General features: G+C 30.6%; 1 protein-coding gene across 2 annotated transcripts; it reads left to right on the top strand.

Moving 5' to 3' along the window:
* The first annotated feature begins 121 nt into the window (after positions 1 to 121).
* Positions 122 to 5966, top strand: LOC101499865 (uncharacterized). Of its 2 annotated transcripts, XM_004515510.4 has the most exons (11): positions 122 to 404; positions 1118 to 1216; positions 1645 to 1998; positions 2103 to 2317; positions 2723 to 3221; positions 3649 to 3741; positions 3836 to 3927; positions 4188 to 4305; positions 4459 to 4544; positions 5180 to 5231; positions 5336 to 5966. In XM_004515510.4, the coding sequence occupies exons 2-11, from the start codon at positions 1208 to 1210 to the stop codon at positions 5855 to 5857; spliced, it is 2040 nt and encodes a 679-aa protein (XP_004515567.1). In that variant the 5' UTR covers positions 122 to 404; positions 1118 to 1207; the 3' UTR covers positions 5858 to 5966. The 2 variants fall into 2 exon arrangements, with proteins under 2 accessions (XP_004515567.1, XP_012567310.1); XM_012711856.3 differs by lacking the exons at positions 122 to 404; positions 1118 to 1216; positions 1645 to 1998 and having other exon boundaries at positions 2135 to 2317; positions 2728 to 3221.
* The last annotated feature ends 17475 nt before the right edge of the window (positions 5967 to 23441 follow it).

The following is a 23441-nucleotide window of genomic DNA, read 5'->3' as shown; positions in this document are numbered from 1 at the left end:
TTATTATTATTATTATTATTATTATTATTATTATTATTATTATTATTATTATTATTATTATTATTATTATTATTATTATTTAGGCTGCGTTACAATTATCCATCCTATTGCAAACTGATAAGAATTAAAAAAGAAATTCCAATTTATGCCCTTTTCCATCGGACACGATCTTTCTCCCTCTCCTTCCTCCGGCGACGACCGCCGTCGCTCTCCCTTCCGCCGCCGTCGACCTTCTCTGTCCCTCTCCCTCTCCGTTCTGTCGAATTTTCCTTCTCCTCTTCGTTCCTGCAACCTCAACGCGTCTCTCTCACTGATACCTGAAGAGAGCTGCGGCAGTCGCTCTCTCGCCTGAGTTCGCGTCTCTTTTGCTTCGGCAGTCGCATCTCTCTATCACTCTCTCACTGGTTAGTCACAACTATTTGTATTGTAATTGTTATTTACTTGTATAGATTATATTGTAATTGTTTTTCATGTAAATTATAAGCTGTTATTATAAGAAACTATTTTGGAAGTGATTATACAAGTTCAAATAAGAAAATCCAAACACACTCTTATTTGATGTGTTCATTGATATTCTTTACCTTTCCACTTTTTATTGATAATAAAATTTTAGAGTGAGGAGACGATGTCTCGTCCTAAGTTAAGGAATACCTTAGGCTATGTTTGGGAGTTTAGGAGGGGAGGGTTTTGGAAAAAAGGAAGGAGGAAATGGAAGAAAAGAAGAGCTTTGGGGATTTTTTTTCTTGTTAATACAAAATCTCCCTAATTTGGGAGAAATAAAAAAATGTATTGGAGGAGAATTTGGGAGGACTTACATAAATTCTTCAAATAATTTCAATGTTGATATAATACTCTACAAATTAAAAATATATGAATCATAAACATTCTCTACAAATTCACTCTTTTAAGTATGGTGGAAAATTTCTCTATTTCCCTCTATTCTCCTCCCCTCCCCTCCCCTCTCCTCCAAACTCCCAAACAGGGCCTTAGGGTTAAGGAGCACTGACAAAAAGATTTGCTTTTATACTTTCTTTTACCTGCAGTCATACACTTAATTAGTTTTGTATCATTTGTTTACAGATCATGCAAACTGATTGTTTTGTTTTCTTTCTTGAAGCTCATTTTTTGGATTTTTTCCCCCCTAGTTCATACATAGCCATTGCTACCTTCTGCTGGAAGCTACAAGAGGCTATCCATTTCATCCTCTATGAAGTTTGTGAGTCACTATATCTGTTTTTGAAAACAAATTTCGACGACAATTTGTGTAGTTAGCGCAATTCAAATATGTGGTTAATTACGTTCAATGAATGGTTAATGACTATAACAAGGTGTTGCAACTCATTAACTATCGACTAAACGTAATTAACCACAATTTTATACATCATGAACCACTGGTTTTAGGTGTTTTAATATAAATGATATCTATTTACCACGTTGAAAATTGTGGTTAATGACGTTTAAAACTGTAGTTAATTGTGTTTAGTGGATGGTTAATGACTTGTGATACCATGTTATATCCTTTAATCATCCACTAAACGTAATTAACCGTGTATTTGAATTGCGATAATCATCAAACTGTTGTCCGATTTTGTGTCAAAATAACACAACTTTTTAATTTTTGTTATCTTCCTTGGCATTTTGCAGACATGTCTGAGTAAAGGTAGAGGCTTTCACTTCCCACCATGTCACATGTTGAATTTTTGTGGGATAAGAATCTTATTGGATTGCCCTCTAGATTTTTCTTCTCTCGCGGCCTTCTCCCCTATACCTACTTCATTGGATGACTTGTCATTTGAAGAAAGCAACAACACTGAGAAGAGACGAAAAATTGAAAATCTCCTTGATGCTAAAAGCCTAATTTTTGCAGAACCTTGGTACAAGACTGTTAATAAATTGCATCTATGGAATGCTTCTTTAATAGATGTCATATTAATCTCCAGCCCAATGGGTATTATGGGATTGCCCTTTCTTACTCGAACAAAAGGTTTCTCAGCTAAGGTAGTTTTCCCCTTGATGTTACAAGATTTTCTATATTTAATTGAACTATGTGCCCATTTTTGTCTCCAAATACTGTTTGCTTAGTTTTTTGTTCAATTGGTTAGGTCTATGTAACTGAAGCATCGTCAAGATTAGGCCAGCTAATGATGGAGGATCTTGTATTAATGCATGCGGAATTTAGGCAGTTTTACGGACCAGAGGAGTCTAATTTCCCATCATGGCTGAGGCAGGAGGAACTTGAAATACTTCCTTCTTTATTGAAAGAGATATTGCTAGGAAAAGATGGAGTGGAGTTGGGTGGTTGGATGCCCTTGTACAGGTGATTTACCCTTAATGTAATTTGCATTGTCACAAACTTACAAGGGACTAGAAATGTCCTACATCCAAAAACAAAACTGAAAGCACTATCACTATGCTTCACTACTACATGCATTGGTTTTATATTTTCACACTCAATTGCTTTTGACTTGTTTACTGCTCGAAGTTTGTTTCTAAAAGCTGGACAAAATCACAACTTACCACTGTTTAAGGAGTGCATTTAACTCCCATTTTAGATTTTATTAGTTATTTTCCTTCTGATTGTGTTAAATAGTTCTTGTTTTGTTAGTGTAGTTAAGGCATTGATTTTTACTGTGTTGTGTAACTGTTTTTGCTGTGTCCATTTATTCTTTGAAAATAATAACAAAATTTTGTTGTTAAGGTTGTAATGTCTGGAATTTCTCAGTGCAGCTGATGTGAAGGATTGTATGCTAAAGATCAATACACTTAATTATGCCCAGGAAGCATGCTACAATGGTACATTGGTTATTAAAGCATTCAGCTCTGGTCTAGAAATAGGCAGTTGTAATTGGATTCTAAATGGTCCAAAGGGCGATATTGCTTATCTTTCAAGCTCCTGCTTCTTTTCTGCTCATGCAATGACTTTTGATTACCACAGTCTACAGAAGTCTTGTGCATTAATTTATTCAGATTTCTCATTTTTGAGTGATGCACAAGATATTGAAGATGGGGATAATTACTCTGATCCAACTTCTGATTTGGATAGAGCCAACCTTAACTCTGATGAGAATTTAGAAGAAAAGGAAAAACTGGTTTTCATATGCTCATGTGCTGTAGAGTCTGTCAAAGATGGTGGTTCGGTTCTTATTCCTATTAATCGACTTGGAGCTATTTTGCAGCTTTTGGAGGAAATGACAACATTACTCGAAGCTTCGGCTATGCAGGTATCCTTTCTTGACTTGATATATGTTCTGCAATAATGATTATCGAAATCAAGAAAACTATGATGGAAATAAGGAATTAGTTTCATGGGTATAGTAAAATAGCCTTTTTTTTTGAAATTGTTGACTACTGTCTTGCTAAATTGCATTACTTATCCTTTATGGTTGCTTGTTCCTAGTCACGGGTAAAATTCCTGGATTTAGCATTCAGATTCTGTTTGTTTTTATCATTCTCATTTTGTACTTAGATTCTTAGACCCGTGGTATTGTTTACTCATGTTTTTTTGTTTCATTTTCCTTTTTATGCTTGCATTAAAAGTTTGTAAAGTGTACTAAATTCAATAAACATATCTTGCAAAAGGATTTTTGTTGAAAAATCTGAGATTCCTGCTTGCTGACTTTGAAGTATTCACCACTTTTCAATTTGTAGGTTCCGGTTTATATAATTTCTTCAGTGGCTGAAGAATTACTTGCATTGCTTAACATTATACCAGAGTGGCTTTGTAAACAGAGGCAAGAAAGAGTATGTACCTTTAGAATTATGAATCTGGTCCATTGCACTGGCATGCTGAAATTTATAATCGGTCAATTGCTTGACATCATAACTGGTACTGCAGTTATTTGCTGGGGAACCGCTGTTTGCGCATGTCAAGCTTCTAAAAGAGAAAAAGATTCACGTGGTTCCTGACATTCATTCACATAAACTTTTGTGAGTTTTTTTACCTTTCTTTTCCTTTCTCTTCTCTATTGTAAAGAACTACTGCGAATTGTGGAAATACTTAATCAAGTTTACTGTCCTTTTACACCTTCTAGATGAAAATCGCGTGTTTTCGCAATGTTAATTGTTTGGGCAAATTTGTATTTCCTTAATCAATTTGAGTTTTCATTAATAACCTCAGAATATATAATTCACAGATAGTTTTGCTTGATGTTTTTATTGTTATTTTCTCACTTACGTATTGCTTGTAGAAAGGATTGGCAAGAACCCTGCATTGTATTTTGTCCTCACTGGAGTCTACGTCTGGGTCCCGTTGTTCATCTGCTTCGACGTTGGTGTGGTGATCCAAAATCTTTGCTTATCCTTGAGGTGTGATATATTCCTCAAAATAATGCTTCATTGGAGTCATTCTTTTCCTTTATTTTTAGAAATTTATGTTAATAATTGAAATGTGTGGTCTTGCAAGTTCCGTCCTTTTAATAAAGCTGGAATTGCATTAACCAATGAATTTTCTCTATGTAGGATTTGGTGAATCCTGAGCTAGCACTGTTACCTTTCAAGCCAGTTGCAATGAAGGTTCTTCAATGTCTGTTTCCCTCTGGAATAGGGTAGGTTTTCCTTTCCATTTGACCTCAGTCACTTCTAATACGCTCATTATGCATGTGTCGTTTTTGCAATTAAGTTTCCTAATCTGGGAAAACATCTACACTATATGTTACAGGAACATATGGGAGAGAAAAAGTGAAAAACCTGTAAGGAATGTAAAATACAGCCCTAATGAACTTTTTTGATTAATGTAGCATAACAGAACATGGATGATTGCACGGTCTTCCCAGTACCATACGTGAGTTGAGTTTTTTGGTGGAGGATTTGGGCTACACTTCATATCATATTTACTCTTTTTGTTTGGGGACTAGGACTGTGCTTCATATCATATTTCTTTTTTTGACTCGGAAGTTGGAATCTGTGCTTAAGATTTAGGATCTTGTTTAAAATCGTTGTTAAATAGCAATTATAGCCGTTCTATAATATAGTGGAATTTGAACAAATTGCTATTGTTGTGATATACTATCTAGTACAAAATATTGTCAAATAGAGGCTATAGTACTGTTGTGCAGCAGAATTTGAACAAACCATTGTTTTCCGCATTTGACAATCCTGATTTAAATTTGGTCAATAAAAAGTGTAGTCTCTGCTGATGACAATTTGATTTATGTATTTAACTTCCTCTCCATATTTGTAGGATGCAGAAAGTTCAACCTTTACTCAAGACACTGCAGCCAAAGACTGTTCTGGTAATTGTACAAATGTTACTTTATACACACATCCTTATTGTTTTATAGTAAGTTAGTACTTGTGATGAACTGATGCATATTCTTTTTAACTTGTTCTTGTGCAGTGCCCTGAAGATTTGAGGTTGCAGATGAGTTTCTCGAGTGAAAAGTCGTTCTCGGTTTTGTATTATTCCGAAGCCGAAACTTTAAAAGTACCATGTCGAAACAATAATTCAGACTTGAAAATTGCCGCTGATTTGGCTTCCCAATTTTATTGGAAAACCTTTAAAAATGAAGGAATTAATATCACAAGATTAAAGGGGAAGCTATTAATGGAAAATGGTAGACACCACTTGCATTTGGATAATGACAAAAAAACTTCCTTAAGAAATAGTAATTCTTTGGTAAGTTGTGGTTTACCAGATGCAGATAAACTCCTAGCTACATTATCAAATATGGGTATTAATGCATCTATGGAACATGGTATAGATGATGCTGAATCACAAAATGTTTGTATAGTTCACACAGAAGACCCTTACAAAGCTTTGATAGAGATTGGAAACACCGGTACTAGTATTACTACTGCTGATGCCAATATTGCTTCTATCATTTATAAAGCTATAGATGACATTTTTTATGGGGTTTGATATGATAGATTTTATTTTTATTGATGTAGGTAAAATTCTTGTATCTGTATATTATTCATAGTTATAAGTTATTATAAGTTAATGACACAATTTGTCGTTGCTAGTGTTACTACTTTGTTTATATCATCTCAGGAGAAACAATTTTTTTGAAAGAATTGCCATTCAAACATGAAGCATAACTTATCACTTCTCATTGCATTTGAGTGAGAAAAGGGCTGATTTTCTTTGAGAAGCAAACAAAACCACAAGATATACTGATTAAGCAATCTCAGTGCTGTAAACCCTTCAGAAAATCAATGAAATAAAGAAAACTTAATGGTTCAAGTTAACTACAGAAACTACATCAAATCTAAAGACAATGAGGTGAAGTAGGTCCCAGTCACATACCCCAGCAGATATTCAAAAGAAAAAATGTTGCTGTTTCAAAGGTATGCTTATGTAAATTCTTTAATACTGTGGGAGATGACTATAAAATTAGTAATTATATATTTTTTTTTAGATAAAGTCAAGAAAATTAAATTATTTAACTATCAGTTTTGTTAAAAATTTGTTTAACTATCATCTTTTATAATTGTTAACGTGAGTATTTTTACTTATAATCGAGGTCAAGAGAAGTATACAAATAACATTAGCATTGACAATTTAAAAAGCCATTTTAAGGTATATGTAAATATACTATGTCTGTCAGTCACGACCACAAACATTTGCAATGATTTAAGGTATATGTAAATATACTATGTCAGTCACGACCACAAACATTTGCAATGATTAGTTTTCAGTGGAATATATTGGTCTTACAAGGTAAATTCTTCCTCCTAACCAATTCTCTATATATAAAAAAAATAATTCAAACCTTTGACCATTTAAGATGTTTGAGTTTTTCATTTCTCACTTGGCTCAACCACTTGTTGATAAAACAAAAAATATATTTAAAATTAAATCTCATCTATCTAAATTTTTCTAGGCTTAAATCTCTTATCTTATTATATAATTTCCATTTAGTCCTTTAACTTTTATAAATTTTTATTAAGTCTCCTATCTTTATTTTTTTTGTTTTAATGTGGTCTTTATCGTTTAAATTATTTTAGAACTAGACTTTTGGTATAAATTTTGTTACATAAGTGACAAATTTTGAACAAGAAAAAAGAGACCACATTGGTATAAAATTTGGAACATAAGGGAGGATTTCAAAAAAATAAATAAATAAATAAGAAATCCAATTGAAACTAGAATTTAATTTATTATATACATCATTATTAAAAAAAATTATATTGGAGGATTTCAAAAAAATAAAAATAAATAAGAAATCTAATTGAAATTAGAATTGAATTTTTATACACAATTAAAAAGTTTTTATATTGTCAATCAATTAAAACTGTTAGATCATTAGTAATATTTAACTTTTATCATAACTACTTATAAAATCACTTATATGATTGATTATGATTTATCAACTACATAAAAGTTTTACACTGCCAGTGCATATAAATTAAACACTCAAGACTTTAAAAGTTGAAAAAAGAGATTGAAAGTAAGAGATAAACTATAAGTCCCGATTAAATGGTATGATATGAAATAGAACGGAATGCAATTCTATCATATTTCTTCATTTACTTTCACCTTTGTTCTCTTTCAATTTAGAGAAAATAGGATGAAATCTCCTTTTATTATGTATTCCATCTTAAAATAACCAAACACTACTTATGATTTATTCCAACTCCCTCCCGTCTATTCGGCTCATTTTAAAATATCTAAACATAGTCTTAGGTCAATGTTATGATGTATCACTTTAGTAAGAGTAAGAGTGTTTAATAAATTATCCGAAATTCTAACAACTATCAAAATATTTAAAAATTACTCAAAATTTTAACGACGATCAACGATATTATTCAGAAATATAAATTAATGATTCTCTTGATATTTACGGCTGAATCAATGACTAAATATCCATGGTCAAATTTGGCAATATTCTCATTTCATTTTTCAACAAATAACATTGTCACTATTAGAAAAAAACTGAATTGTAGTTTTAGTCCCCCTATTATTAATAATTCACAAAATTGGTTCTCCTATTTTAAAATCTGACAGTTTTGGTCTTTTATTTTGATTTTTAACAAAAAATGGTGATATGACAAATTTTAAATAATGTGACATATAATGCAATGATCTAGAATGAATAACACTATGACATCACAATAAAACCTCTAAAATCTTAACTTTCAACTTCGATTTTTTTTATTTTATAATTTAATTAACAACATTTGAATAATTAACGTATCTAAATAGTTCTATATCATAATATCGTACGCCACATCATTTAAAATATATCACGTCGCTATTTTTTAGTTTAAAAATCTAAAGAAGAGACCAAAACTGTCGACTTCTAAAATTAGATGACCAATTTCTTAAATTGATAAAAATAAAGAAATCAAAACTACATTGATTAAACCTAAGAAAAATGTGTTAAATCCAATGGCTCTTATTATATATTTGAAAAATATGTTATATATCCAATGTGTATGGTGTGTGAGGCGTGTTCGAGAATGCAAAAAGAAAGTGTCTCCTTCTTCAACTTTTCTTCTTCGAAATATTTGTGGTGCCTCCAAACCGAAACTGACACTAAATTATGTATCCCTTTCTCACTTTGTTCCCAGTTGAACACTGATCAGGTAATTTTCATGTTATTTTTTTTCTTTCATTCTTTTAACATTTTTCATGCAAAATTTGTTAAAAAATATGGTAGAGTTCGATAAATAAAAAAATAATTGAGAGAATAATGAATTATTTGGATTTTATAGAAGTTGAATATAATTTAGCCGAAATAAAAAGTTGATTACAATCGGATATGATATATTTTGTATAGTGATTATAATTAAACTACTATTGTTATTTTTAATAGAAATTCTTAGAGAAAAATATAGAGCTCATTTATTACAACTTTTTCTATAGAATTTTTTTTTTTATTTTTTTAAAAAATTACTTTTAAAAGTTTTCATCTATTTTTTAATGTGTTATGTCTTTGAACTCTGATTTTGTTTCTTGCTTAAAAAAAAAGTTTTCATATGTATGTTAAAGTTTTTGAAAGAATTGAGAATATGTAAATAGTCTAAAAACTACTTAAAATGAGAAGTGTTTTGAGTAGTTTTTTTATAGAATTTTTTTTTTTGTAATTGATTTTTAAAAAAAAAATATGTTTTTCATTGCGGTAGACAAGCACAAAACAACTAATATTTTATACATGAGAGCGTATCCGGTGATAATTTATTATGATAAATGAGAACTATTAATGATAACCATTGAATTTAATTAACCCATTAGATTAAATTACTCACTGAACATGTTATGTGAGTGTATCTCCATCCAATAACTCTTTCATACTATATGCTATAATATGTCTAAATTTATTTTATTTTAATTTTTGTAATAATTCGAATTAAAAACTTCTTAATGTTGTATCTCAAAAATAAAATTTCTTTTAGTAGTTGTGAGATAAAACTATTTAAGGATTTTATTTTTATTTATATATTTTTTTGACTAAAAAATTTTAATTTTATTAAACCTGCAGTTTTATTGTTTATTAAAATAAAAAACTACTCTTCAAACATCGTTCTTTGTTAATAAAGATAAATTTGAAAAAAATTTGTATTTCCAAAAAATCCCTTAAAAAAATTTACAAAATTAAATATAGAACTTGTAAAAATCAAATTTTGAATATCATAATTCAAACTAGCCACACCCACGGTTTTATTACAATAAACAAATTAGTGAGTTTATAAATAAAATTGCTTATAATAGTTAATTCTAAATTAATAAACTCAAAATAACGTTTTCAATAGTTAAATTACAATGATTGAAATTTGAAATTTGTGAAATTTAAGCCAATAAAATATTACAATAATAAGGATTGAACTTTGGAAGTTACAATAATATTATAATAAACAATAAAAATACAGGTTTACTAAAAATAAAATCCTAGAGTAAAAAAATATAAAAACAATATCTTTATTAAATAATTTTTAATTCGAGTTATTATGAAAATGGAAAGAATAAATTTAGAGATATTATAGTATGTAGTATCAAAAAGTTATTGGATGGAGATACAATCACATAACATCTTTATTTAGTAATTTAATCTTATGCATTAATTAAAATCAATTATTATTATTAATAGTTCTCATTTCTCACAGTAAATATGATTCTCACTTGATATGCTCTCTATATTGTAGATAAATATTATTTTAAATATACCTATTTTTATATAAGAAGAAAATTTTGAGGTGACTATCACCTACTTTTGTCATAACTAAACTCCGCTTCTGAGTAAATACTCCTTTTAGTCATTAATATAAACAAAATTAACTAATTTTACCATTATTAAAAAAATTAATTAGGTGCAATCAATTTTTAGGATTTTTTGTAAAACATATTCCAATTTACTAAATTATCATTTTGTATGTCAAATACTCACCTATCGACATTAAATGTGTTTTTAATTTATTAAAGTAAAGATATATCATAAGTATTAATCTTAAATAATTCAAAAATAATTAATTTTTATTTATAATAATAATCAAAATTTAATATATCACCCATCTAAGTTTTAAAACACCGGTACTATATATATTTATTAAATAAATGTATTAAATATAGTTTGCCATTCCAACCATCAAATTCTAGTTCTCCCCTGTTTATAATTACCTTTAACAAACTCCAACTGTATCCAACAAAAATTATATTCTACTTATTTTAATAATGTATGAAGTTTCCTAGAAAAAATAATGTATGAAACTCTTGATTGTATTCAATTACCTGAATTGTTTGTGTACAAGCTACCAAATAAATCACTCATAGTCTCATACATTATTATTTTTTGTTTCAATCAAATGCATTCATTACTATTTTTTTTTTCCTTTTAAAGTGGAAGATTCCATTTTATTTATTTTTAGAATTAGAATAAATATGGAGAAATATATAAAAATCAGAAATATGTTAAACTTGATGTTGAGTTGATGAACAAACTCAGCATAACACTCAATTCTATAAATCAAGTGTTGGAGGAAGCAGAGAAAACAAACGATAAACCATATTCAGTTGTTGACGAATTTTGTTGTGGGAGAGCATAGTGAGTCCGATAATAAGGAGTTGGAAAAACTCAACCATCTTCAAGACACACTTTGTGTTTCAAAGTTGGAAAATGCCACTAATCTTGCATATGCTGCAAAAAGAAAATTTAATGGATAAACAAATTTAGAAGAATTAAATATGAGGTATGGTTATGGAAGAAAAAGTGATGGATCAATAGTTGAGAGGGATGTCTTGGATGTTCTTGAGCCAAATAGCAACTTGAATAACTCATCATTGAAGACTACAAAAACATGCTTTTCAAATTGGATCGGGGCTTGACATTTACACAATTTAGTATCCCTTGAACTGCATAAATGTGAATTTTGTTTTCAGTTGCCACCACTTGGGAAAAGCTTTCTACTTCAAGCTGTGAGGAAATAGCTATCATCAGTGAAAAGTTTTACCAATGTAATTCATCAACTGTTCCATTCAGTTCCTTTGAAATTTTGATTTTTTATGAAATGTACAATTGGAATGAATGGTTATGTCCTAAAGGTTTCTAATAAGAATAATGAAGATGTAAATAGGAATAAATCTTTATTAGTTTATCTAAAAAAAAAAGGTTATAATGATGTTTCTGTTTAGGTGTTATCACAGGAAAACAATAGAAAATAGTGATGTTTCTGTTTTATGGTTAGGTGGTTAGTAGTTACTGTTTTATAGTTGGGTGGTTATTTGTTAGTTGCTAGCTGTTAGGTAGTGCTTTTGGATCATATTCCTTGTATGATCAATCTATAAGTAAAGGCACCCACCCTTTTAAAATGATATTTGATAAAATTAGAAATTGAGTGGTTTATAGAATTGTAGGAACGTATCTGCTCTTATGTATCATTTTCTTTCAATCAATAAAAATTAGGGATTGATAATGCTCTTTCGCTATTGAGTTATATCAAGGAATCTAAAAATTGGTTCGATCTGACGGATCATCAACAACTATGGGAAACACCATGGAATCCACGTAAGAGAACAATGGAAAAATGAACCAAGAAGCATGAAACAACCTTTTTTAGAATGCTAAAAAATATTGAACAATTGAAGGAGGGAATCGAAAATTGAAAAGTGCAATGCAAGAATTGATCATAGAAAAAAATGAAAGACCTAAAATTTGTTAGAGATATCAGAATTGGAGAAAAGTGTAAAGAATTTCGAGCAAGATTTGATGAGGAAGGAATCAAAAGAGGAAGAAAAGTCAGCATCACGTTTGTGGTTAAAGAAGGTGGAATTACCCACTTTTGAAGGAATAAACCCCTTTGGTTGGTTGAACAAAGTTGGAAAGTTATTTACAATTCCAAACATAAAAACTGAATAAAGTTTAAATCTTGCACATATTAGCATAAAGGGCGACACCTTGCATTGGTTCTAGTTTTGGTTAGACAAGAACAAAAATGCATATGAGAAGTATTCTTTAAGGCACTTTTTTGTCATCCTGGAGAGGAACATTGCAGGTCTATTTTCGAACATCTTGCGGGTTTGAAACAACGTGGAAGTGTGGATAAATTCATTCGCGAGTTCGAGTTACTCATAGTGCAAGAGAAATTGACTCCCAAAGAACAACCATTGGGTTATTTCATGAATGGGTTGCACAAAGGGCTTCGCGACCTTGTTCGACCCCATGACCGAAACACTCTAGTTCGGGCGACGTAGGTTGCAAGAAACATTGAAGAATCACACAAGGAACTGTGCTATATGGAGTACGATGCAAATCGCAACAAGAAAATTGGGTCGCATTACCAAGGAACTAGATGGAATGTGGTTCGGGCTAAATCGGTTGGAAAAAACATTGCATTCATGGAATCGGGTTGGAATGGTTATGAGGCATCGCACAATGGCTCAAATCAGGCTGGAGGCCTCATGGAAAGTCGGAATAGAGGAGTTAAACACCTTCCATTTTCCAATATCCTCATTTATAGTAAGTCTTGGAAGGATCATTTCAGCCACCTGAGGCGCGTATTACACATTCTACAACAACAACAATTCTATGCCAATTCAAAGAAGTTTGAATTATGGTATACTACAGTATGACACTTGGGGAACCTCATTTTTTAGCATGGATCCCAAAAAGGTGGAAGTAGGTTTAGATTGACCTATTGTAATAGCCTGACCCCAGTTACAAACACTCTTATTCACAATCTTCTCGCCCCCCTTCCACCTAATTAGGAAGTGGGAACGAATGAACCTTGAAACTTATCCTCTATGTTTGATTCCTACGGAAGGAAAAAAAACTCGTTAATTCTTAACTGGATGGAAGGGGGCGAGAATAATGGTATCATACTCGATGATGAGTTGATTGACAGCATAACAAACCACATTCCCTCCATATTACAGTATAGGAAATAATGATGTTTCTGTTTTATGGTTAAGTGTTATCACATGAAAAGCAATAGGAAATAATGATGTTTCTGTTTTACGGTTAGGTGGTTAGCAGTTACTGTGCTATAGTTGGATTTTTAATTGTTAGGTAGTGATTTTGGATTTTATCCCTTGTGTAATCAACCTATAAGTAAAGGCTCCAACCCTTTTAAAAGGATCTTTGGAAAAATTACAAATTGAGTGGTTTATACCATTGTAGAAGCGTATCCGCTCTTGTGTATCATTTTCTTTCAATCAATAAAAATTAGGGATGAATAATGTTTTTTGCTATTGAGTTCTATCAAGGAACCTGACAATTGGTCGGACCAACCGGATCATCAGCAACCATGGGAAGCACCATGGAATAACATGGAAGTTGGATGAATTCATTTTTAAACATCTTGCGAGTTTGAAATAACATGGAAGTTGGATGAATTCATTCGCGAGTTCGAGTTACTCATAGTGCAAGAGAAATGGGTTCCCAAAGAACAATCATTGGGTTATTTGATGAATGTTTTGCGTAAGGGGCTTCACAGCCTTGTTCGACCCCATGACCCAAACACTCTGGTTTGGGCGACGTAGGTTGCAAGAGACATTGAATAATCGCACATGGAATTGCACTCTATGGAGTACGATGCAAAATGCAACAAGAAAACTAGGTCGCACTACCAAGGAACTGGATCGAGTGTGGTTCGGGCCAACCCGGTTGGTAAAAACGTTGCATTCACAAAATGAGGTCAAAATGGTTATGGGGCATCACACAATGGCTCAAATCAGGTTGGAGGCACCTTGGAAAGTCGAAATAGATGAGTCAAACACGTTTTGTTTTCCAACATCCTCATTTATAGTATGTCTTTGAATGATCATTTGAGCCACTTGAGGTGCGTAATACACATTCTGCAACAACAACAACAATTCTATGTCAATTCAAAGAAGTTTAAATTTGGGTATACTACAATAGGACACTTGGGGAACCTCATTTCTGAGAGTGTCTATGGATCCCAAAAAGGTGGAAGTAGTTTTAAATTGACCTATTGTAACAAACTGATTCAAGTTACCAACACTATTATTCATGATCTTTTTGCCCCCTTCTACCTAGTTAGAAAGTGGAAATGAATAAACATTGGTATTTATCCTCTAGGTACCAGATTCGATTCCTACAGAAGAAAAAAAAAACTCGCTAATTACTAACTGGATGGAAGAGGGGCGAGAATTATGGTATCATACTCAATGATGAGTTGCTTGACAGCTTAACAAACAACATTCCCTCCATATTACAATACAGTATCATACTTGCAATCGCGAATTAGTAACATTACGATGGCAACGAGGAGCATCACAACAACATGACAGTGGAAATACAATAGTTGCAAACTATATAATAATTTTATTTTTTGACAAATATTATATCATACTCCTCGTGTAATTAATTATAACCTTCCTTTGAGAAAAAATGTATCATTTTAGATCACTAAGTATTTTTTTTTTTCTCAATCATACTCCATACGATCTAATTTATATTAAAATATGAAAAGTCAAATGAGACTCATTTAAATACAAATGCTATTCTAGAAATACCAACACATACAAATTTTTTTTTTAGTAAAAAAATAATATAAAATAGACACATTAAATTCAACAATCATTTCATAGAAAAAATAAATACAATTTTCTTGTTTATAAGCATTATATATATATATATATATTAAAAAAATTAACATTCTATATTATTAATAATAACAAGTCTAGAAGTTTTTTAAATGTTATTTAACTAACACTTTTGATAAAAATATTTAGTTACTATAATTTATGAAACCATATTAAATAATTTTTATTAAATAAGAACTCATTTAACCATTGATTTAAAGATTAAATGTATCAGCGCATGTTAATTTGCACATCTACAGTAGAATTTGTCAAATTATATTTTTAATGAACTCTACTAAAGTAAACAATAATTTTATGTGCTTCAAAATAAATAAATAAATAAAACATATTTAAATATATTTTTTATAAGTTTTTTTGTTTATGTCAAATAATTTATTTCTCAAAATATATAATTTTATCAATAAAATTATTTAAAAAGTGACACTTAAAGATATTTTAGTATTTTTTATAATTTAGATAAAAAGATTACAAATCCATAAATTTCATCTTTTTTTTATATGTGCACAATCATTATTAAGTGATTTTGAGTATGACCACACACATGCCACACATCTCCACTAATCCACATTTTTTTTTGTTACAAACGAAATTAATTAACACTGCCTAAAATTTACACTTCACACTATAAAATCAGCTCCATATAGCACTTCACTAACATCTTTATCCCTTTCATTTCTCTCAAGATAAAACATATAATATTTTTGTTATCTATTACTTCAATGGTAAACACAATTTGTCTTTCTATTAATTGAGATGAAAATATGGTAGCATACGGCGTGACAACAAATGTTTCAGATGAATGTTATTTGAACACACAAATTGACGCAATTTTGAACACAAAATAGTATTTACTGTTCATCCATATTAATATCTCATTAAATTTAACTTTTTACATGTGTTGATGACAAAATATGGATCATACTCTCTCTCTCTCTCTCGACTTTGTCTCTTTCTTCCCTTCTTCCATTTTTCCTCTTTCCCATTCACACAAAAAATCCATACGGGTTAAACATTCTTCTTCTTTCTCATTCACTTTTCCTTTTTCCACTTTCCTCCTTTTTCCTTCAATTCTTTCATTTTTATTTTCATTAAACATTGAAATAAATATAAATAGAATACTTTACGAGGAAGAGGAAGAAGGATATGATGAAAATCACATCTTTAAGGAAGTAATAACGGCGATGGTGAAAAAGGTATCATATCCCTAAATTTCTTTTTTCTTTTAGGATTTATTTGACATTTTTATTGGTTAAGATTATTCCTCTATTTTTGTTGCGTATGAGTTCAACTCATTCCTCTTTATTTTCATACCTTTAGCATTGCTTAACATTTATAGTTTTCCCCTATTTTTCAAATTTCTAATTTTGTACTTGCAATGTTGTAGAATTACTATATTATTTTGCTTAGGTATGAATTTTGGTTTTTTTGGGTTTTTCTTCTTATGGTTAATAGTGTAAACATTATTGTTCAATGAAGTACATACCAACTTCAATAATCATTTGTGAATTTAATTAGCATAACAAAATAACAAAATCAACACCAATAAATTTTAATCATCTAAAATTTGCATTATTATTGTGATGCACACACTATCATGTCCAACCTTACACAGTTGCTCAAAATAAAAAATAAAAAGAGTCCAACAAGTATTTTGGGTACACGTGTCACCACATACATTCTTAAAAAGATAAATTCCAAAGTATTATTATTTTTTTCTTTCTTTTTTACACACATCATCAAAGTAGACTTCAAGTGGACACACTTTGGATACATTCCTTGGATTGTTTCTCCTTTCTTGATTGTGTTGTGCTAATGAGCTAGTATTTTGCTATCTACAATCAATATGTAATTTTAAAATGATTTGTTAAATTTAATGGAAAAAAGGAAAGTAATGAAATATTTTACAATGGAACTGTAGTTCATACTACTATACAAATATTCTATCAGTCTCAAATCCTAAGCATCAAATTCTACACAGTGTGGAAGTCTATTTGCGCTTGTGTGTTAAATTCATGTCTACCAAATATTACATTGTGGAGTTGATGCCTATTCAATCAACTTGAGTGTCAACCCCCTAAGTAACTCATTGTTAAATACATGAGATATATCTCATTTAAATCCTTCTCCAAATCATCCAATAAAAAAGAACCAACCTGAAAAATCACATTATCAACTCTAAAAGCAAATTGTCATGAATTAGAAAATAAAGTATTATGTATATAAAGGAGGACATAGGTCCATAACAAATACAAAAGAACCTCAATTCTAAACATTTATAAGAGAAAAAATAGAATTATAATACAACAACTATCACAAGTTGTACCAAATACAAACTAATATTATGCAGCAACTATTATAATATTAGTTTTAATGCCTGTATAATGAGTAACTATCAAAACGAATAAAAATTTCATCCAAACAATTATCATTGCACCAAAACCTGACTATTACCTCAAAAATTGCCACTCATCACATGCACACAAAACTATTGACTAAAAAATTAACTACACTAGAACTAGCTAACATGATTGTAAGAAGCTATCAATCACACACCCATAACAAGTCTTCAATTGCTGGAAAAATCATGAAATGGGGTGTATTCTTAATCAATTGCCAAGGTCAAAATCAACACAAATTTTCATTCTTAAAGTCCCATATAAATGTATAGTAAATACTCCCAGAGTTAAATTGTACATAGAGATAACTCATTAATCACCTTATCTACTTCATTAACCAACAATTTTTATATTATTAACCACTTTGATAAAGATTTGTAAAACCATAACGTTAACACTTTTTTTATGAAGAATGATGTAACTTATCACCATATCAGTATAATTTGTTTTTTGCATTAGTGTGCAACAAATACACTTTAAACCTTAAAATAAAGAAAACTCACGATCAATTTCTAAATCTCACTATCAATTTCTACAAGTAGAAAATTAGGAATTTGAAATATGGGGAAAACTATAAATCTAAAGCAATGCTAAAGGTATGAAAATAAAGAGGAATGAGTTGAAATCATAAGGAACAAAAATGGAAGAATAATCTTAACCATAAAAAATGTCAAATAAACCATAAAATAAAAATGGAGGAAAAATGAAAGAAGGAAAGAAAGAGACAAAGTAGAAGAAGAGAGAGAGGGGGTGGGAGTATGTCATAACCCACATTTTTGTGATCAACACATAAAAAAGTCAAAGTTAATGAGATATTAGTATGTATGAATTGTAAATACTGTATTATGTTTAATTATATGTCAATTTGTGAGTCTATATAACATTTCTCAATGTTTCACCTCAATATGGTATACAAGTTTTTTTTTTTTTTTGGAATAAACAGGATTTTTGTTTTATTGGTAAAATGATAACAATACATAAGTTTTTAATAGTGACGTGATTTTGTATTTCTTTTCATTTTTGTTGTGAATGTTTGGTAATTTTGTATATTTTTTTGCTAGCTTAAATATTGGTGTGGTTTTGTATTTTAATCACAGAAGAAGGTGAAAAACTTGTATCACATGTAAGTAGTCTCTCATTTTTTTCTAATCACGCCACTTTTTCAGAGTTGATTGATTTTAAGAGTTTTTAACATATTCATTTTTTTGTCTTAAACATTGCAAACCTGGTATCATTGCTACTCACTCTTTCAAATTCATTCCTAGATCTCAAGTGATTACTACATGGTAGTCTCAATGCAAAAGATATACATGATGGTATGTCTAACTATATAATTCATATTAATACGTTTAATTAAATATTAAGGTGTTACCATAAACAACTAATTAAGATTTCTTGCATTTTATGACAAGCTGCAAGCTGACAAATAAAAATGTGTCATCAACTCCAACGATTGAAGTAGGGGTGAGAATAGGCTTGTCCGAGCTAGACTTTGTTAGACTTGAGTCTGGACTGTCAAAAAAATCAAGGCTTAAGTCTGTCACGTGACCTGCTTACTTTGTAGGCCTGAGTCTAACCATAATAGAAGTTTGATGTGACCTGTTAGCCTACTTAAAAACCTATTTCATTTTAATATTTTTGAATAAGTAATCAAACATATCTTTAAATAGATTAACGAGTTAATATGTTAATCAAATTAAGTTTTATTTTAATATTTAACATCACATTTTGAAGAATAGGACTTTATGTACATTATACTTAAATTATATTTTATAATAGTACATTTAAGTGTGTCAAAAACTAAATGAGTTTAATATACGTCAATTATTAAAAGTTGAATATATAAAAAAATTAAAATTTAATATAATATTAAAACTAAACTTGTCTTTGTTTACACTTTTTGTTTCCTCTGATATTTTATATTTCCGTTGTCTCTTATAGTTTAGTTTTCTCTCATATTTTTGTTCCCTTTGATAATTATATTTCGTCTTATAATTTCGTTTCTTCTGATAATTTCGTGATAATATGTTTCCTCTAATAAAGTCTACATTTAAGTTAAAGGAACGTTGAAATAATGGTTTTCAACATTAGACTACAATCCAAGTGACAAAGTTAAGCAAAGTTAAAACATCAAAGTTTTACAATTTCTTTTACTCATATTTGCAAAACACTTTTCACCAAAGAAGACGAAGAATTAAGAAACTTGGAATGTGTATTTCGATGTAAATTTATGTGGAGCTTTGATTAGTCTTTTTTCAAAGACATATAATGTTTATTGGTTTAGTTTATAAGTATTAATTTACTGGTTTTCTTTGAATTAAATGTTTAGCGGTTTAACTTTTACTTTGTATATTTCTAGTTTCATAAATATCACTTCCACATATATTTACCATATATATATAAGTTATGGAAAAATTATGCTCATTTTGCAACATAATTTCTCCATATGCATATTACAATATCTCATCTCCAACCTTGGCTAAAGTGACAAGTGTCAACATACAAACCACTCTGCATCATTTGGTAAAAAAATCACAACACTTATTTCAAAGGATGAATCCACACTATGAAAATAGTATTTCCTCTAGTTCTATGTGCTTCAAAGTACAAGCTTTTATAAGAATACAATGACTTGCATAGAGTCGATGAAGATGCAAACATAAAATATTGTATTATTATAATTTAACACAAAATATCTCAATAGAAAATAAACAATGAATAAAATCATTAAGATTTTCTATTACTTTCTTCCATGAACATTTGTCAACTTACAATAATTTTAAAATATATAACCAAATCATATTTAATATAAAAAATAAGCAAGATATTAACAGATGTTGGTATATATGACCTCGTAATAAGCGGAATATATCAGAATGTATCAGTTCTTTATGAAATTGAATCAATTTCATACACACAGCGGAAATTAAATTGTGGCATACAAGATTAGCAAGTTTTATTAGATTGATATGAGATTAATCAAGATGCATACAAGTCAAATTATCAGATTAAACAATATTACTTATTACAGAATATGTTTAACATGCATCTAATTTTAATCACATATACAGATATATCAAGATAGTAAATCAAAGGAGTTAAGGGTTAGAGAAGATTGCACCAAGGATTTATACTGGTTCAGTTGTCCACTTGACAACCTACATCCAGTCCTGCAAATCCAAACGGATTTCAGATTTTCTTCTCCAATAGAAAGAATCAATTACAGATTGTCCAGTTTCCTCCCCGAAACCTATCTATCTTAATGATCTCTTTCCTATTGATCACCCTCTGATCCTTGTAGATACTCAGCAACCTATCACAGAATAAAAGTACAACTCTTTCTTGTTGAGCACTCTCACCCAAGAAAGTAGTCACCAGTTTCTAGCTGGATTTTCTTGCCTTGTTTTTGTTTCAAAGAATTATTACAAACAGAATACAGAAAGAACAAAAAGTAGTCTTCAATCTTGGTCAAAATGGCTTCTCACAATTCTGGATATCAAAGATTTGTTTATGAGAATCCTTGTCTTTCAAGATCACTTTTCCAGCTATCTTTTTGATTGTTGATAATCCTCTTTTTCTATTTGATCTGAAAAAGTAATCTCAATGTATTAACCAAGTGTTATTGTGTATCAAGAATATTCAATGTATATTTCAGATTGATATCATTGTTATTATCATTCATGTTATTGAAAGACAGATTGAAGACAGTTTATATAGTTTCTGAAAAACACATTAATCAATCGATTTACCAATCGATTTCGTAAAGTGATAAACCAGTCTAATCGATTTGCCAATCGATTATCGTGTGTCTTGTTTTTCTTGAATCTTGAAACTATATAACCCAATCGATTTACCAATCGATTCTTTAAACAACATTTCTCAGTGATTATGTTAAGACTGATATGAATCGATTTCGTAATCGATTGCAGATGTTATGTTCAAACTGAAACACATATCAATCGATTCCATAATCGATTTATCAAATCTTCATAATCGATTAACAAATACTTAAAATCGATTTGGTCACACGCTCAGAGTTCACTGGGTTTTCAAAAGGTTTTGTCAATCGATTTGCCAATCGATTGAGTTTAAGTCAGTGACTCAGCTATTTTGATACTAATCGACGTGCCAATCGATTTGTATGTATTTGTCTGAAAACGTTCTTACCTGGGATTTGGTTCAATCGATTTCCCAATCGATTTCGACCAAATTTAACTTGATTGAAATATTACAACATAGATTGTCCAATCGATTTGTATGTCACAGGAAAAGTTATTTTGCAAGTGATTTTTAAGTAATCGATTTGCCAATCGATTACCCTTAAAACTGGGTTTCCACTGTGACTTATCCAATCGATTTCCCAATCGATTTATTTCAATCAGGTTTACTTTGTGAATTGTATAATCGATTTGTCAATCGATTACCCTCAAAACTGGGGTGCCACTGACTTGTGCATTTTCAATTTCTAATTCAGTCAGTCGATTGCCCAATCGATTATACCAACACAAACAGTTGTGTTTCCTTACACCTTTGTTATGAAATCGATTTCCCAATCGATTTGCTTCAATCAAAAATCAACTTTTGTTGATTTCTTGTGTTTCAAGCAACCTGTTCCAAGTGTGTAGGATTTGATTGTTGTTCCTGAAATCTTGCTCAATTCAAATATTAGATTTATCATGTATTGTATGAACATTGTTGAATTATTAATTATGTCAAAATTAGGAATCAAAGGATCAAAATCCAACAATCTCCCCCTTTTTGGCATAATTGACAATTCATACAATTGTAACTTGAGCATTTCAAAACAACAAGCATAAGTGTATTATAAACAACATTATTACTTGTTATTAAGTAACAGAGCAAACTATATCATAAGTATCAAAGTAATAACAACATGCAGACAAACATCAACAATGCAACTGTCAAGTTATAATATTTCTCCCCCTTTGTCATTTAAGTCAAAAAGGTAGAAACAATTTCTCCCCCTATGTTAAAGAACATATGCATTGGGTTTGAAACATATAACACAGTGCATCAAAAACAATGAAGTTTATATGTATAAAGGCAAAATCAATCAATGCAATTAATGAGCAACTTAGATGATTAAGCCAAATGATATAACATTTATAAAAAATCATCATACATCACAGAATTATAACAAGTCAGAGCAAAACAGTATTGTGGATAAGGCAGCATCAGCTTGCTTTGAGATGCTTCCAACATGTGCCTTAGCACAATCCAACACCAGCTCATCCTTAACTCTTTGGATAAGCCCCACAACAGTATGATGTCCAACTTCTGGACTACTGCGTGATTTCCCGATCGTGGAACCAGCATACGCGTCAAAGCATACATCAACATCCTCTGTTGAACCTTCATCTGACCAATGGGCAGTGAAATCGATTCAACAAACCCATCGACCATCAGGTCTTTAACTGCGGTATGCCTATCAAGTGTTTCTTCCCAACCTTCATCGGCAGTGTCGGCTTCTGTGCTGCCATCAATAGATTTGCCATAGAAAGGCAATCCGGATCAAGTTGAGAACTCCTCAAAAGTCATTGTAATTCTTTTTCCCTTAACTGAAGCAGTAAAACCTTCTTCAGTCATCTTGAATGTAGAATAAAACTCCCTGATCAGCCTTGGATAGCTGTCGAGTGTAGAAGACAGAAAACTTTCCAATCCATGAAACCTGAGGTGGTTCTGAAAAGTAAATTCCACAACATCAAAATATTCAAAATCCATGGTTCTAGCTTCATGAATTTTCCTTTTTGCGAAGTCTGTAGACAAAGATGGTTGTACCTCCTTTTCCTTAGGTGCAGAGACCTTCTTAGGAGGTGGAGAAGAAGTAGGCTTCTTCTTCCTTTTCTGAGTAATTACTTTCATGGCATCAGCCATGAGCTTTTCAGTAGGGGGCTCTTTGCGTTTCTTCGGCTTTTCCTGGATTGGGGCAGGAGCTTTTCCTTTATCTTTTGCAAGTATTTTGTGAGTTGGGATGGGTACTCTTTTTGTTAAAGTTGGAGGTGGTGATGGTGTTTCACTGGTGGAAG

Source organism: Cicer arietinum, chromosome 5 (assembly GCF_000331145.2).
Source record: "Cicer arietinum cultivar CDC Frontier isolate Library 1 chromosome 5, Cicar.CDCFrontier_v2.0, whole genome shotgun sequence".
Taxonomy (NCBI): domain Eukaryota; kingdom Viridiplantae; phylum Streptophyta; class Magnoliopsida; order Fabales; family Fabaceae; genus Cicer; species Cicer arietinum.
The sequence above is the reverse complement of the archived record's forward strand: the minus strand, read 5'-3'. Positions and strand labels throughout refer to the sequence as shown.

Coding starts and splice junctions, on each gene's coding strand:
- LOC101499865 (XM_004515510.4), top strand. Junction 3,742..3,835: donor GTAAACAGAGGCAAGAAAGA/GTATGTACCTTT, acceptor CTGGTACTGCAG/TTATTTGCTGGGGAACCGCT. Junction 4,545..5,179: donor CTGTTTCCCTCTGGAATAGG/GTAGGTTTTCCT, acceptor CCATATTTGTAG/GATGCAGAAAGTTCAACCTT.